Source organism: Corapipo altera, unplaced genomic scaffold, assembly GCF_003945725.1.
Source record: "Corapipo altera isolate COAL_440 unplaced genomic scaffold, ASM394572v1 1, whole genome shotgun sequence".
Lineage (NCBI taxonomy): Eukaryota > Metazoa > Chordata > Aves > Passeriformes > Pipridae > Corapipo > Corapipo altera.
Window position 1 is genome coordinate 17,232,529 of NW_020884873.1, and position 15,678 is coordinate 17,248,206.

Consider the following 15,678-nt stretch of genomic DNA (forward strand, 5'->3'; position numbering starts at 1 on the left):
GCCTCCCACCTGCATTTGCAGTGTGTTGCTCAACACCCAAAGCAATGTGAGGCTCGTCATGGTTTGTAAGCCTTGAACAGATAGTTCCTGGAATGACCCAGGTTCACCAACAGTGTAACACAACTGCTGTGTGTCAGTGTCTGCATGGGATTCTGCGTTTTTTAAAAAGCTAGGGTGTCAGGGTGCAAGGGAAAGAAATTATCGGCATCCTTTCCACCCCTTGGTCAGGTGTGTGTCTGTGCTTTGCTCACTTACGTACTTGTTTGTGAAGCTGGAGATTTCTTCTGACTCTGCATGCGAAGTAAATATTGACTCATGGACTAATGGCATTTGCAGCTCCAGGATATGCCTTTGCCTGACCTGAGGGAGACACTGACGGGGGAAGGGAAGGAAGGCCAAGGGCTTCCTGCTGAGAGTTCCTTTTGGACATTTCATTGAGCAAGTCAGGGTTATAATTCGGAAAACAAAAGTTTTCTGGGTGTGAGAGGACACGACTGAACTGCCTGATTCAGTGCAGAGTTTTTGTCTGATTTCTGAAAGAGGGAAATGTTAAATTGGATGCAATCTACTTGGGATTTCAAAAGGTGAACTGGAAGAGGCTTTTGGAAATACACCTAAATGCATGGCCTCCTGATGGGTACTGTGATTTTGCAATCGCTTTTCTCTCTTCCAAACTGTTTGCTTTTTAATAAAGGAAGAGAATAGAGAGCAGTGGAAACCAGTTGAGAGTGCAGAGGTGGCAGTGGGATTTACTGCATTCAATGTTGCTTCATGTTCATTAAACATAAAGGAAAACAGAGTTTTTCCAATGCTAGCTTACTGTCAGAAGAGGTGTTGTATATGCTGTTCTTATGACAGTGGATGAAAATTATTCTAGAAGGAATTGTTGGGCTTGTTCTAGTCCTTCTGATGATGTTTACTAGTGGCTCCTTTGTAGTTGTAAAGTTTTTAGCATACAAAAACATTACTTTGTGAAGTGTTTGTCTTCTGCACAGTCTTTCTGCTAGAGGTATGTTGCTCTTTTTTTATTGGCTTATACCTTTTTTTGTTGCTAAAATCAACAGGGGAATAACACTCCTGAGAAGGAGTTTCTGTCCCAAAATTAAGATTCTACTAAAAGGCTCCAGACAGCATCATTTCATGCTTAGCACATCCAGGCACTACTGCTGCAGGCTTATGTGGAGATCACGTGGCTAAAGAGGCCAAGCAGGTAAAACATAGGCAGCAGGAGATTGCTATCTGATGTTTGCCAGAAGCCAGGTAATTGAAATCTGTCACACCACAGCTGTGTGGAAGAGCCAGCATGTCCAGAGGAGGCACAGTATTGCCAAGTGGAAGTAAATTTGTAGGTCTCCTTTGCAGACATCCATTTCTAAAGGACGCCTACGCTGGAAAAGAAACTAACTATAATCTTGCATGGTGTGTATTTGCAACTCCAGCAAAAGTGTTGTGTGTGGAGTGCTTCAAGTGGCTGTACCTGATGCTGACTACACGTTTCCCTTGCAGCCTTCTTTTTCAGGTGCACACCCATAGTGTAGCTGTCTTCTAGCAGGCTGGAACCAATGGTGGTGTGATTATTTTTAGAGTCTGAACACAAAAAGTAAATCTGCAAATAACAGGTGCTGTTAGCATTTTAAGAGAAAGTATATTTCTTTCAAACTGTGAGGACTGCCTGTTATGTGGCCAAGATTGCTTCATATAGGAAACTTAAATTACCTTTAAAAGTGGGAGATACTTCTTAATGTGTGTGTGGTTTTAGTTTTGGAGTTCTGAGGGTTTGGGAGTTGCCATTAATATTTGTTTGATCTGATGTGTTTTTTCCTTTGTATTTCATACTGTTTCTTGTTTTCAGAAGTGTGTACTGTGCTAATATCCCAGCTAGGAACTGTAGCAATTTCACACGTGTGGTTTCACAGGCTTTGTGGGATTCCCTTTTCTTACTTGTCTCCTGGCTAGGAGAGTTCGAGAGTTGCTTTAGGTTTGTATACCTCAGTCAAAGGAAAGAACTTACTGTATACCAGGTATCCTCCTCCGCCTCCTGTCTTGCCCTGGGTGGTGCCTTGCTGTGCCAGGGAACTTTCTTCCTGGTTCCTGTGATGCTGGAAGAGCTGGTGCAGTGGCCTCAGCACCTTCTCTTGGAGACACCTGTCTCTGTGGGCAGTCCCTGGCACTCTACCTCTGTGTACCGCAGCAGGAGCCTTCTCTTGGTGTGATTCTTGCTTCTCTCCCTGCCCTTCTGTACAGCCATGCCAGGAGCAAGGTGAGCCTCACACTCTCCTTGGACTCTGTCCCAGATCGGTGCTCGCAGGAACGTTTCTATAGGAACCAGGGGCTGGAAAAACCTGCCCACCAAGTTCAGTGCTCTAATGTCAGGGACAGGAGAGCGAGCAGGCAGCAGGCAGGGGAGTGATCCCCAGCAAGGCGGAGGCCAGCGTGCGGTGACGTGGACAAGAAAGGTGTTCCCTCTACTACACCTGTTTTGGGATGAGGAGAAACTCACTCAGCACTCTCCTGCTCTTCCAAACACTGACCCGGCTCCTCCGTCACAGGTTTTGTTCAGCAGCGATTGTGCACACAATCAAAGTTAATAATGGCTGAGAGGGATTCCTACTCACAGGCTTGAGGCACTGAGGCAATGAGAAGCAATGAGAAGCATGGCAGATGCTTCACATGGTGATTGCATTCCTAGTAAAAGTAGTTGGAAACAGGGTTAACTGGGCTGAGAGAAGGCAGAGTAAAAGGACACTTTGCAGGCTCGGGAGCAGAGCAGTCAAGGTTGCAAGGGAGTGACAAGCCTAAAAAACATCAAAATACATTGACTGTGATGTTGAAAGGGAAATAGGTACTGTCAGCCACTGTACCTGCTTGGTGGGCATGCTGTGTGCGTTCCCATGTAATACGAGTATGCAGATGCTCATTTTGTAATTGTTGTTATGTCTTCAGCTGCTGAAAGAAGAGTTAGTGCTAAGGGAACAAATGGGTCTAGAGTGATGGGGAGATAAACAAATGTTTACAGAACTGGTGGGTAAGCAACTTACCATCCTGTGGACAACATTACTTCCCAGAAATAAAAGCTGGATTTTTTTGTAGTTTCTTTGTTATTCTTTTTGCTCTAAGAGTTAGTGTCAGAAAATCAGAGCATCTGTTGATCCATGTCAGCCTTTCTCAGGCAGAGAACTGTCTAAATCTGGGAGGAGGAAGGCTTATCATTTGTGTTTCCAGACACAGATGTTTTTTATGCTTTTGCAGTGTTGTGCAGCTGCTTATCTTGGAGTGCTGTAGCAAGTTGCTTTCAGGCTACAAGTGCTCCCTGGAAAGCTCACTGAGATACAGAGGCAATGTAACCCTGTACTATTCAGCACTATAAACCAACTCTGACAGGGCCTGCTGGATGAATCCCTCGGGTTCCTACTTTTAGCAGTTTACAGTCATAAGTAACTTTACTGGAAAGGGGAAGCTGGAAAAGCCATCCCAGATGTGTTAGTGTTAGCTTCTCCCAGGTTCTTTCCCAAGGAAGTGCAAGTGACTGATATAACCCAGCACTGGCTTTATCTGCTTGTTAGAGGTGGCTCCTGCTGTCTCCCACACATAAATTGTAATGTTGATCCTAAAGTCCAGAATCTCTCTCTCTGATTACTGAACTATTCCATTGTTTTCCTGGAAATCCCCATAAAAAACCCCATAAAAATCTACTGTTAACTAGTGTCAGGAAAGCAAGGAGGGGAGCTATGTGGGCTGTTTAATCATCTGAGCTCTACTGCCTGCTTTAGTTCAGAGGAGCCTGGTTCCTAGCTCACTGCAGAGTTACTTGATAGCATCTTGTCCATGTCCACATCCTTCAGAGAACTGTGTTTCCACACCCCTACACACTTCGCTCCTGTACTTTGTGATGCTGCTGCTAAAATCTCTTTTAGGCTTATTGCATCTAATGATACCCCCTAAAACCCTTTTCACTGTTTCTGTCCCTTCTCCATGGTCAGTGTCTTCAGAGACTGATGATGTATGGTGTGATTTTTTTGTATTGATAATTAAATATAGGACTCACAATATGTGATGGAAAAGGTGATAAAAGTTGTCTTGGTTTTTGACATTCTTTCAATCAACAGTGGTGGTACTGTCACAAGGAATTTGATAAATGGCAGTGTGCTCTTTCTAGCTGGTCAGTAGGCATGAAATCAAGAGGAAATTCCAGTCTCCAGAATTTATTTTTTGTGGGCGCAGAACATAAATACTAAGGGATTTAATTTTCATGTGGAGAAGTTGTGAGTGAGGGGTCTCTCTGTCTCCCACCATGTTTTTAGATGCTAATTGAATTCTCTCCTTGCCCTTTCTTTCTAACAGGATAGTAACCACTGACCTCTTTGAACAGCACTTCTGGACCTGCTGACAGCCTCTGCTACTCAGCCTTACCTAGTGCGATGTCCGGTGAGCAGACAGAAATGGACTCAGTATCTGCTTGTTTGGTTGCTTGCTCTTTCTTCAGCAGAAACTTCATAAAAGAAAGTTCCTGGTTCCAAGAACCGTTCTTTATATTAACATACTGTCTGGTTAAATTGGGAGCAAGGAAACAACCCCACTCTTTGTGACCCAGCTACCTTCTCACTCAGAGTAAACTCAGTTCCTTCTTTTACCCCAAAGAAGCCTTTTCAGCCATTGAACACAGAGGAAAAAGAACACTGAAACGTAATCTTCTTTCCCCTGTTTTTTGTAAGATTTGCTTGGTTCTGTTCTCCCAAGATTTACCCCAAAGTTGGTGGCTCATTTGGTGATTATGAGAGATTTTACCATACAATGGTAGCTCCAGGGCAGGCAGAAGGCTGAAGAATAACTGGAGTTCAACTATGGGCTACTGAGATAAGCTTTACTAAAACTAGGTCTTCTCTTTCTTATAGTGGCCAATTCTCCCACCCCATACTTTTGTCTAAACCTTCCTTCCTGGTCCAGCTGATTATTTCAGGGCATATAACCCTGAGGGAAACTATACTTCAAAGCCAAGTAAACCTTTGCTTTGGTTGATCTCCTTTAAGTGCAAAAGTTGATGTTTGCTTGTATTCCAAGGGAGGCTGTTCAGTGGCACTCTGCCTGAGATTGGAAGGGTGCTTATCTTGAACACAAAAGTCCAAGATAATAGGCATACTTTCATTGCTGCAGATCTCTATACATGGTCTGACAGTATCCCAGCCCTTTTAGAAAAAAAGGTTGCAGTTGAGCATCTTGCCTGAAGGCTCTGGTTTTCCATTGTGGTGTCTGAGTGACAGAGTTTCTGTAAGCTCTGGATTGCTGCTGGGGTTGGTGCCTCCATCAGAGGCATTTACTTCTCCATAATAATATTTTTTTTGGTAGCAATTCCTCTGGCTTGGCACTGTTTGCACAGCTTTTCCAATCAGATGAGTGATCATATGATGCCATAGAACTATTTCTCTTTCCTAAAAATCTCTTTCTTAGAAGGAACTCCATTTGACCTTTCTGCCTCTTTTACTCGGTAATAAGGAGCAAAACCATCTGAAATTACTGGCTTCCTTGGTGAAGTGGGAGCTGTCTCCCTGTCTAGAGTAGCAGTCACAACAAACTGCTGTATGAGTCCTTCCCTTGCTGAAACAGTTTGTATTAAGTGTGTCTTCCCAAGGGTGTTCTTCCAGGTTTTCACTGCTGTGTTGATCTCTTTCTGTTTAGGCCATCACACTCCCTCTGCTGGGGGTCCCTTCTCAGCACTCACTCCCAGCATTTGGCCTCAGGACATCCTGGCAAAATACACACAGGTATAGTGTGGGGCAGGGACGGGGTGTACTCTGGCTGTGCAAAAGTAGAGGGACCCTGGTGGTTTCTGGTGGTCTCTGAAAGCCGCAGAGAAAAGGAGGGAGAGGCACACTTTTCCTCTGGTGCTTTAATGGTGGGCACTTAAAATTCACATGTTTTGTGGCTGCATCCTGGGTTTTGCAAGAGGATCTTGCAGAGTACAAAGAAACTTGTGTGAATTATTGCTTTGCTGTTTTGCAACTATTGCTTCAGTGTAAAAATGTTGACACTGTCAGGGAGCCTCTGTCATCATCAAGCTACTCTGGATGGCTTGTGTATGGCAGGAAATGCTAGCCTCAAGGCTTGTCAGGTGGGCAGAGGAGGAAGGAAGGAAGCAGCCATGGAATTTCACAACTTATCCACAGTTTGCTGAAGGCAATTGAGCCCATTGAGGCAGATTAAAGCTTATCATGGAGCTATGCGAGAAGCACAGTTCTGGGGTGCTGCCTGGGTTCAGTGCTTCCAAGAGTCCCTACAGGAGGAGAAGGTGGGCTTGCAGGAAAAGGGAGGTATCTGTAGGTTTTCAGTCCTAAAAGAAGCCTAGTTATAACCTCCACTGTGTATTCCCCAATGCCAACTGTGAGCACAGGTGAGGAAGGCTGAGATTTGGATCATGGATCTTAATTTCCTTTGGTGCAAATCCCAGTTTTGCCTGGTGTCTTTCAGAGAAAATCTGAGAGCAACAGGCAGGAGATGGCACAGTGCAGGGAGCTGAATTCGCAGTGTGTGCACAGAGGTAACAGGAAGGATTGCTGTGCGTTAGCAATGCAGACAGCAGAGGCCTCTTTAGCTGGTGGGTGTGTATTCCTCAGTTCATGAGGAGGGCTCCATGCCCCTCCAAGTGGGGAGTTCCGATCTTGATATGAGGCTGAGCTCAAGTCCTGCTGGAAAAAGGATTACTAGGAAAATCTGTACAGTTTTGATGGCAGGGCTTCACAACTTCTGTGGAGAAGTCAACATGCGAATGGTATGCAATATCTGCTCAGCTTGGAATTGTGGTGGGAGGCATTGAAAATTAAAGGGCAAGGGATCTAATTGCTCAAAGGGCACAATGCGGACAGTGGTGGGATGGGGCAATATCCATGTGTCTCTGTTCAGTTATGCAGTGCTAAAGTGGTGAAAGTGTCTGTTTTCCTTCCTCACATTTCCCAGAAAGAAGAATCCGTCGAGCAGCCAGAGTTTCGTTATGATGAATTCGGTTTCCGAGTTGACAAGGAAGGTAAAGCCAGTCCTATCCCTCCCAGTTACATTGCGTGCAGCCCTTCCTGTGCTTCCAAGTATGGCAGGGTGGCTTTGCAACCGTTCTGTACTAGGTCTTGTCTACCCACCTGTCATCATCTTTCTGTATCCTGCCATTGTAATCAAGTGAATTAGATGTGCTGGCCTTATGGGAGTCTGGAGCATAGACTATGCAGAAGTCATTTCCATCCCCTTGTGCTTGTGCCATGGGTAAAAGAGAGAAAAGTTAAGAGGGGTTACCATTTCCGTTAGCAGCTGCATGCTGGGGAAGGGCAACTTTCCCAGTTGACAGTGTTGTGTTCAGTAGCATTGTAAGCACTCACAGCAGGCACAGTGAAACATTCTGTCTGTTGAAAAACTCATGGCCAAAATGAGTGGCAACAGTATTTGTTCTGCCCATCCCAGCATCTCAGCAAAGTGTAGGACAAACTGTATGGGTAAACCCCACATCCTAATTTTTCTGCAAGATATGGAGAGAGGCGACCGAATAGGAGAAGATGTGGAGAGCTATTGCAGCTGAGCATTGAACCACAACAGCTGGCTTTTGCAAAGAGGAAGAGAAAGGAGATGTAGGAATTGCTTTATGTGCTCTGGAGGATGTTTCCAGGGCTCAGGCCATACAGTGCAAGGGCAGAACTTGTTCACATGTGTGCTGTGAGTCACCTTAAGTTACAGAGGATCCTCTTTGAAGCCATGACCTGGAGATGAGGACTGGACACGGTGATTTTTTTTTTTTCCCCAGCCAGAAAATTTCACAGACTCGTGCATTATAAAATCAACAGAAAGATTTGGACCGCATTGTTGGAATGTATTATATGATTAAGGACAAGAGTGCCTTACGTCAAACCTGTACTTGTGCTAAAGTGTCTATTTTAGAAAGCCAGCCTCAGGTTAAGGTGCTCTCTCATTTTGAATTTGGAGGTGTCCTAGCTAAAGCTTTTTTGATGATTAAATATCCCCAAAGTTAACATTTTGCACCTCATTACTTCCATGAGCATATAGCTTCTGCTTTTCACCTCTGAGGCTTGCTGTGCTTTTGTCAGCCTGATTTACAGATTCTTATAAAACCCAGGAGGATGGCTGCTGCCGGGGTCTTGTTTAATTCCAACCACACTGTGCTCTAAATCATGAGTAAGTAGGGACTAGAAGCCTGCCGACACCTTCTTAGTTCTCAAGGTCCCAGTGCTTTTTGTTTATGACCATTAAATTTGCTACATGGAGAAGGCAGTTAGAAACCAAGCTTTGCCTTTCCATGCTCTGACTGGAAGACGTGAATGTTTTTAACGTGCTTTTTTCAGATGACCATCCTATTCCCCACTCTGCCTTGTGTTTGTTCTCTCTCCTGTTCCCTGTCTCACTTGTCCCCATTCCTTTCCCTTCCATTTGCTGAAGCAGATGGTGCTGAGCCAAACTCCAGCAAGCTTCTGGGGGTCCCACTGACGGAGGAGCCGCAGCAGAGGCTCAAGTGGCAGGCTCATCTGGAATTCACACACAACCATGACGTGGGCGACCTCACCTGGGACAAAATTGAAGTCACCCTACCCCACTCAGACAAGCTGCGCTCCCTGGTGCTAGCTGGCATCCCACACAGCATGAGGCCACAGGTGAGAGTGCTGCCTGTTCTGGGTGGGCGCTCCTGCCTGGAGTAAGAGATAGTGGAGTGAGATCTCTTGATTGAGAGGCTGCCAGCTCATGTCTTTCTGTGTTTGTCTGAGTGACTCCTTCTATCTCTGTTTACCCTGTCCCCCCAGCTGTGGATGCGCCTTTCAGGGGCTTTGCAGAAGAAGAGGAACTCAGAGATGTCATATCGGGATATTATAAAAAACAGCTCTAACGATGAAACCATTGCTGCCAAACAGGTGGGAGAAACTTCCTAATGCTGAGTGGGGAGAAGGGCAAGAGTAGCTGTGTGAGAAGGAAGGGGTGTCTGCCTGATACCTGCAACAGGGACAGTTGAGAGGACGTGTGGTTGAATCCTGCTAAACCTTAATCCTGTGAGGCGTATTTCTCCTCTGTTTTGCTGGAGTAGCAACTGTGCAGCTCTGCTCCTTCCTAGGACAGCAGGGAAGGGGTTTGACCCATGCTGCTTGCAGGCTAAAAAACAGTGCTGCAGTTGCATCTCAGCAAACATCCTGATATTCATTGAGGGAAATGAAGGGTGAAAGGCTGACAGATGCACCTCTGTTGAGGTTGTGGTGGCTGTTTCCAGGGCCTGTCTTTGTTCCCCCAAACACAAAGTCTCTAAACACTAATTAGACTCTTACAGGGTCTCCTCGGGGTGTTTTCCTTTGATCTCTCTTTTTTGTGGGAGGAGGGAACAGCAAAAAAAACTGAGATCTGGACATGTTCACCTCTCACCAAGAAGGGTCAAAATAGTTGGAAGGAGAAACAGTACTGCTCAAGGGAGATCTGTGGGTTCTTCACCTCTAAGTCCTCTTTCACAGATGTGGCCAGATTGTTGATTTTTCTCCAGAATAGGTTTTTTGGGAAACCTTGGTTGAAATCCAGGCAGGTGAAATTCCCAACTAGTGTACTTACTACTGTCAGTGGTGAAACTAGGGCCTGAGTTTAGATGAGTATTTCTTGGGAGTCAGCAAGTCACTGTCTGCACTGGCATTTTCCCTCTTGTCAGTGAAGGTTGTTAAACTGACTCAGGTACTCGGACAGGGCCACCTTCTTCAGTGCCTGAGGATGAGTGTGGGAGGCAGAGTTCCCTGAAACAGGGGGCCATGGGGAAGTGCAGATAGCAGAAGGCAGTTGTTCAGGTGCTGCAAGCTGACTCTGTCCTTGTTTATGGCTGACAGATTGAAAAGGACTTGCTACGCACAATGCCCAGCAATGCCTGCTTCTCCAACATGAACAGTATCGGAGTGCCAAGGCTACGCAGGATACTACGGGGACTTGCCTGGCTCTACCCAGAGATTGGATATTGTCAGGGCACTGGCATGGTAACCTGCTTTCAGAGTGTCTTTGTAATAGGGATCATGGTGTCTGTGGTCGCAACAGCGGAGCGAATGATTTGAGGGAGTGCTGCCAGATACTGTGGTCTCCACATGAGCTGAAGAGAAATCCCTTCCACATGGAATACTTTTCCTAGGAAAGGGAGAGCAGAGTAGCACCACATATCCAAAGATATTGAAGAATTCAGTCCATCTGTTGGGGAGGGTTCAGGTAGTACACTGAGGAGAAATCCCTTCAGCGGAGGCTGCAGGAATGCTGCTGCAGAAGGAGGATTTTTGTCACCTAGATACTGGTCCATCTGTCCACGTGAGAAGGTGGGGAAAGAGTTCTATTCCTCTTAGGACATGCAGTTGTTCTTCCTTCAAAATCCTAGGTGGCTGCTTCTCTGCTGCTCTTCTTGGAGGAGGAAGATGCCTTCTGGATGATGTGTGCTATCATTGAGGAATTGGTTCCTGCCTCCTACTTCAGTACCACTCTCATGGGCGTGCAGACAGACCAGCGTGTCCTGCGGCAGCTCATCGTGCAGTACTTGCCTCGCCTGGACAAGCTGCTTCAGGAGCATGACATTGGTAAAAGTGTGCCCTAGAAACCATAGCTTTTCTTGCCAGGATGACGTGCAGATAAAGACTGTTATTCTTTTTTCACAAAGGGAGAACAATAGAGAGAGGAGCAAGCCTCCTGACCCTGGAGGCAGTGCATGGAGGACAGCCCTTAGAAGAGTCCATCTTCACTGGTTGACTGACTTCTTCTGTTGTGATTATTTTCCATGTTTTTATTCACAGAGCTCTCCTTGATCACCTTGCACTGGTTCCTCACCTCTTTTGCTAGTGTTGTCCACATCAAGCTGCTGCTGCGTATTTGGGACCTCTTCTTCTACGAGGGCTCTCTGGTGCTGTTCCAAGTCACTTTGGGCATGCTAAGTATGAAGGTGATTCCCCACTCCTCTTCCTCCTTTATAGTACTTCAATGTTTAATTCTGAGATTTAGGGGCAAGAAGGTTTTGTATCCATTTGCTGTATGTGATTTGGGAGTGTGCTAGGGAAGATGTCTTCCTTCTGCCTTCGGAACCGGAGGCTGTGAAAAACTTCTAAGGCACTTTGCGGAAATTAGTAATTGCTGTTTCCTGTGCATACATCGTTTGTTGCCCCATAATTAAACCTCATCAACTGCCCCTCTCTATTCAGTCTAGATCCCAACCTGAGGGTGCATCTTACATAAACCAAGATACCCCTTGATTTTGCACAGTCTGTGAGGAGAGAGAGAAAGCCAAATTTGTGGTCATCAGAGAAGCTTTGTATGGCACTATTGAATGCTCTAAGAGATGAGCATTTTTCTGACTGCATTTGATTTGACTGGCCTATATTTAACTGCTTGATCTTTTCCTTTTTATGTGGGAAACAATTTTGTGTTCAGTTTTCTTTGTGAAGGGCAAAGGAGATCCTGCTGGGAGTAAGGGGAAGGTGGAGCACAGTTTGACATGGTAGATGCTCTGTAGTGTGTGAGACTGAGCAGCTTCCATTCTTTTATCTCTAGCAAGATCCCTGCTGTGCCCAGTCCTAGTGGTTGGTGCCAAATAGGTTTGGTTTTGTTTTTCCTTGCCGATTTGATTTAATTTCAAGGATGAATGTTGTGATTCAAAAAAATGCCAGCTAGAATTCTGGGAGGAGGGTACAATAGAGCAGTAAAAGATGCTATCCCCCTCTCAAAAGTATCTTGGACTTTTCCTGCTGAAGTTTTTTTTTATGCAATTGTCTAGTTGTACCTGCCCAAGGTGTACACTGAAAGTAAAACTGCATCTAGCAGCCTCAAGAGCCCAGCTGTCGTGTTCAGTGCTCAGTGTGTCAAAAAATCACTGTGTTGTTGCAGGAGGATGAGCTAATCCAGTCGGAGAACTCTGCCTCCATCTTCAACACGCTCTCAGACATCCCAAGTCAGATTGAGGACGCAGATGTGTTGCTGCGGGAGGCCATGCGCGTGGCTGGCTCGCTGACAGATGTGGCAGTGGAGACCCAGCGCCGCAAACACTTGGCCTACCTCATTGCTGAGCAAGGGCAGCTGCTCAACTCCAGCACCACCGTCAACAATTTATCCAAAGTGAGTGCACAGAGTCCCACCTGCCTCTGCTGCTCTGCTTTTGCCATTCCCTTACATATTCCCACCCTGTTTCTGTTTGCGAGCAGGAGGTCCTCCTGTTTGGGAGCATTTTTGGCTACAGGATAATTTTGTCATCTGTTGGAGAAAAGGTATTGGGAGGTTGGAGGACAATCTATACTAATGAAATGCTGCCAGATCTGTCCTGGTTGATAAATCCCCAGATGACAGAGGTATTGGCATTGATTGTAATTATCATTAATGAGAGTTATGATGAAATGTAACATATTTCATTTATGGAAACTGAAAGAAACAACATATGTTTTTGGCAGAATTTGCTTGAAGCACACAGAGAGCAGGAACTGGATTTAATCCATTAGTAAGAAACTGGTACAGTAAAATAATCTTGGAATGTAGAGTCAGAAAACAGCAGCAACTGCCTTTGAGAAGCTGAATAAAAAATGCAACTGTGTTTAATCTTGGACTAAAATCTACAGTTGCAGACAAGACACTCCTGCAATTCTAAAATATAATAGTTATCCACTTAGAAATTTATGTACAATTACATGTGTAGCTGCTTTTGGCAACAAATAAAATTATTCACGTGAGTTGTGGTTGATTCTCAAACTTCAATTATGCTTTCATAATAATTAAGCTATAAATAACCTGTTGCACGTGGAACAGGTCAAGCAGTGGAGCTGATTCACTGCGTTAGGACTAGAACAATTCCTGTTTAAAACTGCCAGTTCACTTGCCTGCCCTTTCTAATGGTAGCTGTCAGGACCCCTTACCCAGAGCTGCCTGGTGTGGAGGGTTGCTTTATTTAATTTCTGAAATCTCTCCTAATGTGTGCACTTTGTTTTTTCTCTCTTCCGTTCCCTCAGATTGTGCGGCGCAGGACTCAGCGCAGGAAATCTGGCATCACCTCTCTGCTTTTTGGTAAGGACAACCCTGTGCCCTTCATGTGCTGTTGATGGCTATTGCAGCCTAGGAGGGAGGGAAGTGAGAAAAGCAGAGAGAGAAGGGAGCCAGAACTGAAGGATGAGAGGGAAGAAGTGCAGTTTACTACTTGATTGCTTTGATCTGAGCTCAGAAAGTATATTTCAGTTTAGACTGTTAGTCCATGAATGTGAGCAACAGCAGGTGCAGCTCAGCCCAGCTGTAATGTCCTTGCACTGACCAACAGGGCAAACACATTTTCTGGCAGACCATATGCAGTCCACAGGCTGGATGTGGTACTTTCCTGATGTTACTCTGCTTGGTTCAAGAACATCTCTGAAGATCTGAGACAGGGCAGGATGTCCAGTGCATCACCCATCAAAATTTATAAATGCAAACATCATTATGTTTCCCCTTACTTACTCTGAGAGTTCAGTGCTGTGAACACTTTTGAGTCTTTATGAGCTAAGCCAAAATATGTCCAGATAGCACACAGCCAGAATAGGTTTTTCATGGTTTTAACAGTAACTTATTTCTTTGACTCCGTTAGAGTCCCTTCTACTGTAAGCCTTTCTGTCACCATCCTTGCAACTGGTTAGCTTTCTTGAAGTTGCCACATGTCACCACAGGAATTTTTTTTTCCTGGAGGAAGACAACATGCTAAATTTACAGGTTTCAAACAGTGTTCCTGTTGTGGTTGAAATGACCTGAATAAATCTAAAATTGTGTTTTACTGGTCTTTCCAGAGAATAGCTTTTCTGATGTTCTCTATGCTTCCCCACAGAGCATTACTTATAAAAACTCTAGTAGAATAACCAATGAAGCTGTAAAGTCAAGCATGCAGAAGTGAAGAAATGCAGGAAAGTTGCCTAAGCAACCTAAACTCAGAGCCCTTGTATATAATATTAATCCTACAGTCAGTACAGACTGAACTGGCAGGGAACTTGGCTGCCACATCCATCTTTCTTGTGTCTCAGACAGTCTCCTTTACCATGTTTGAGTCATTTTATGATGGTGATAGTGAGTTATACACATGCACAAAGACAAAGTTTAAGTTCAAGCTCCAAAATATATCAGTGGTAGAATCGAGATGATTGATAGGGTTTTCTCATTTTAGTGGGGTTTCTTTACAGTGACTGTCATGTTTTTTACCTAACATTATTCTTAGTATTTGAAATGTTGGTTAAAAACAAGAAGTTGACCAGAATGGAGAACTTCAGCCCAAGTGAGAAGAAGGAAAGGTTGAATGTGATAAGTTCACCTTATACTGGGAACTGACAACTGAGCAGCGGGAAGTCTTCTGCTTGTGATAGTTACTGTGTAGAACTGGTACTTAGCCCTCATTTGGGAGGGAATGAGAACTCACCCGGAGCTTAATTCTTCTTCCTTAGAGAGAATGCAGATGTAGTAGTAACTTGGACAGGAGTCACAGAAGCACAGGAGCACTGTTTAGAAGAGACCTCTCGCTGTCTGTGTTCCAGCCTCTTCTGCTCAAAGCCAGACTCTTGCTCATGCTAGATCAGGTCAGCCAGGGCTTTCTCTAGTTGAGATTCAGGGAGTTGAACCAGATGTCCAATGATGGAATAGAAAGTAACAATGAAAAGTAATTTGGTGGAGAGCAAGATGTTCATGTTGCCCTTTTCCTGTTGGATGGGCGCTGCAACAAGGGAATGCAGAAGAGCTAGTCCTCCTCTGCACAGCTGTGCAGCCAGTCAGTCTTCACAGGCTCAAAGTAGAACTTCCTCAATATGTGGCTGATCACGCACTGGTTTCCTGTTTGGAAATGTAGGTGCAGTCATGTTGAGTGCAGTGAGGTGAATCTGGTAGAAACAGCAGTTGCTTTCCTCTGTACAGTCTACCTTCTGAGATGGGATAATGCTTTCCATGTCTTCTGCTTGTGTTTTGGTGGGATTGATCTGAATGCAGAGGGAAGAGCATGGTGTTTTGGCCAGATGGGACCGAATGATGACAGAAAGAATCTGTGATCTATGTAAATGAGGGCAGCCCACAGAGCTAGTGCAGCTGTGGTTGGGTTTCTTCTTTAGTCGCATTCTATTTTAATCACACGAATTTTCTGGGAATCCCCAATGTCTACGTGATAACCTATCTATTTACAATCTTTGTCTCTCTCAATCTGTAGTGAGAGTTCATACATGCTCTGTTTCCTGCCCCTGGCCACAGAGGAGGAGATTTTGTTAGTTTTTTGTTGATTAGACTACGAGTAACTATGGCCTACAGTTATTTTTAGTCTAGAAGCAAGGTTCAGTTTTCTCTTAAGATTTGTGTGTCTGATTCTCCAATCATTTAATTTAGCAAACAAAAAACAATTATAAAAATAATTTTAAATCTAATTTTGTTCTTCTATTTACGTTTCTAAAATTTGGGTCTTTTCAATTAGGATCACATGATTAAAAGATATTGTTAGTCACTTTTCAATAAGCAGAAGCTTAATGTGTTAAGCTGTTGCAGTAGCTGTACAGCTCAGACCACGCTTTATTTGTATTGTTTTCTGCAATGCTGTTAAAAGATAAGCAGAGTACTAATTTGCTAGCCAATTATTTACTTGGGTCCTGAGTAGAAGCTGTGTTTGTATAAACATTGGAGTTCAGTGAAAAATTCATTGTTTTAAATGTTGATTTTGTTAATCAAGCT

At 44.6% G+C, this 15,678-nt stretch overlaps 1 protein-coding gene across 3 annotated transcripts in view; it reads left to right on the forward strand.

The window, feature by feature from the left end:
* Positions 1–15,678, forward strand: part of SGSM3 (small G protein signaling modulator 3) — a 29,037-nt gene that overhangs the window by 5,221 nt on the left and 8,138 nt on the right. Inside the window, exons 3-12 of one of the 3 annotated variants that reach the window (XM_027654358.1) lie at positions 4,342–4,425; positions 5,674–5,759; positions 6,949–7,015; positions 8,428–8,639; positions 8,787–8,894; positions 9,840–9,983; positions 10,370–10,565; positions 10,779–10,924; positions 11,863–12,090; positions 12,972–13,026. In XM_027654358.1, coding sequence (XP_027510159.1) covers positions 4,419–4,425; positions 5,674–5,759; positions 6,949–7,015; positions 8,428–8,639; positions 8,787–8,894; positions 9,840–9,983; positions 10,370–10,565; positions 10,779–10,924; positions 11,863–12,090; positions 12,972–13,026 — 1,249 coding nt within the window. In that variant the 5' untranslated portion in view covers positions 4,342–4,418. The remainder of the gene's footprint in view (positions 1–4,341; positions 4,426–5,673; positions 5,760–6,948; positions 7,016–8,427; positions 8,640–8,786; positions 8,895–9,839; positions 9,984–10,369; positions 10,566–10,778; positions 10,925–11,862; positions 12,091–12,971; positions 13,027–15,678) is intronic. The other 2 variants (XM_027654378.1, XM_027654369.1) reach the window with 2 other exon arrangements.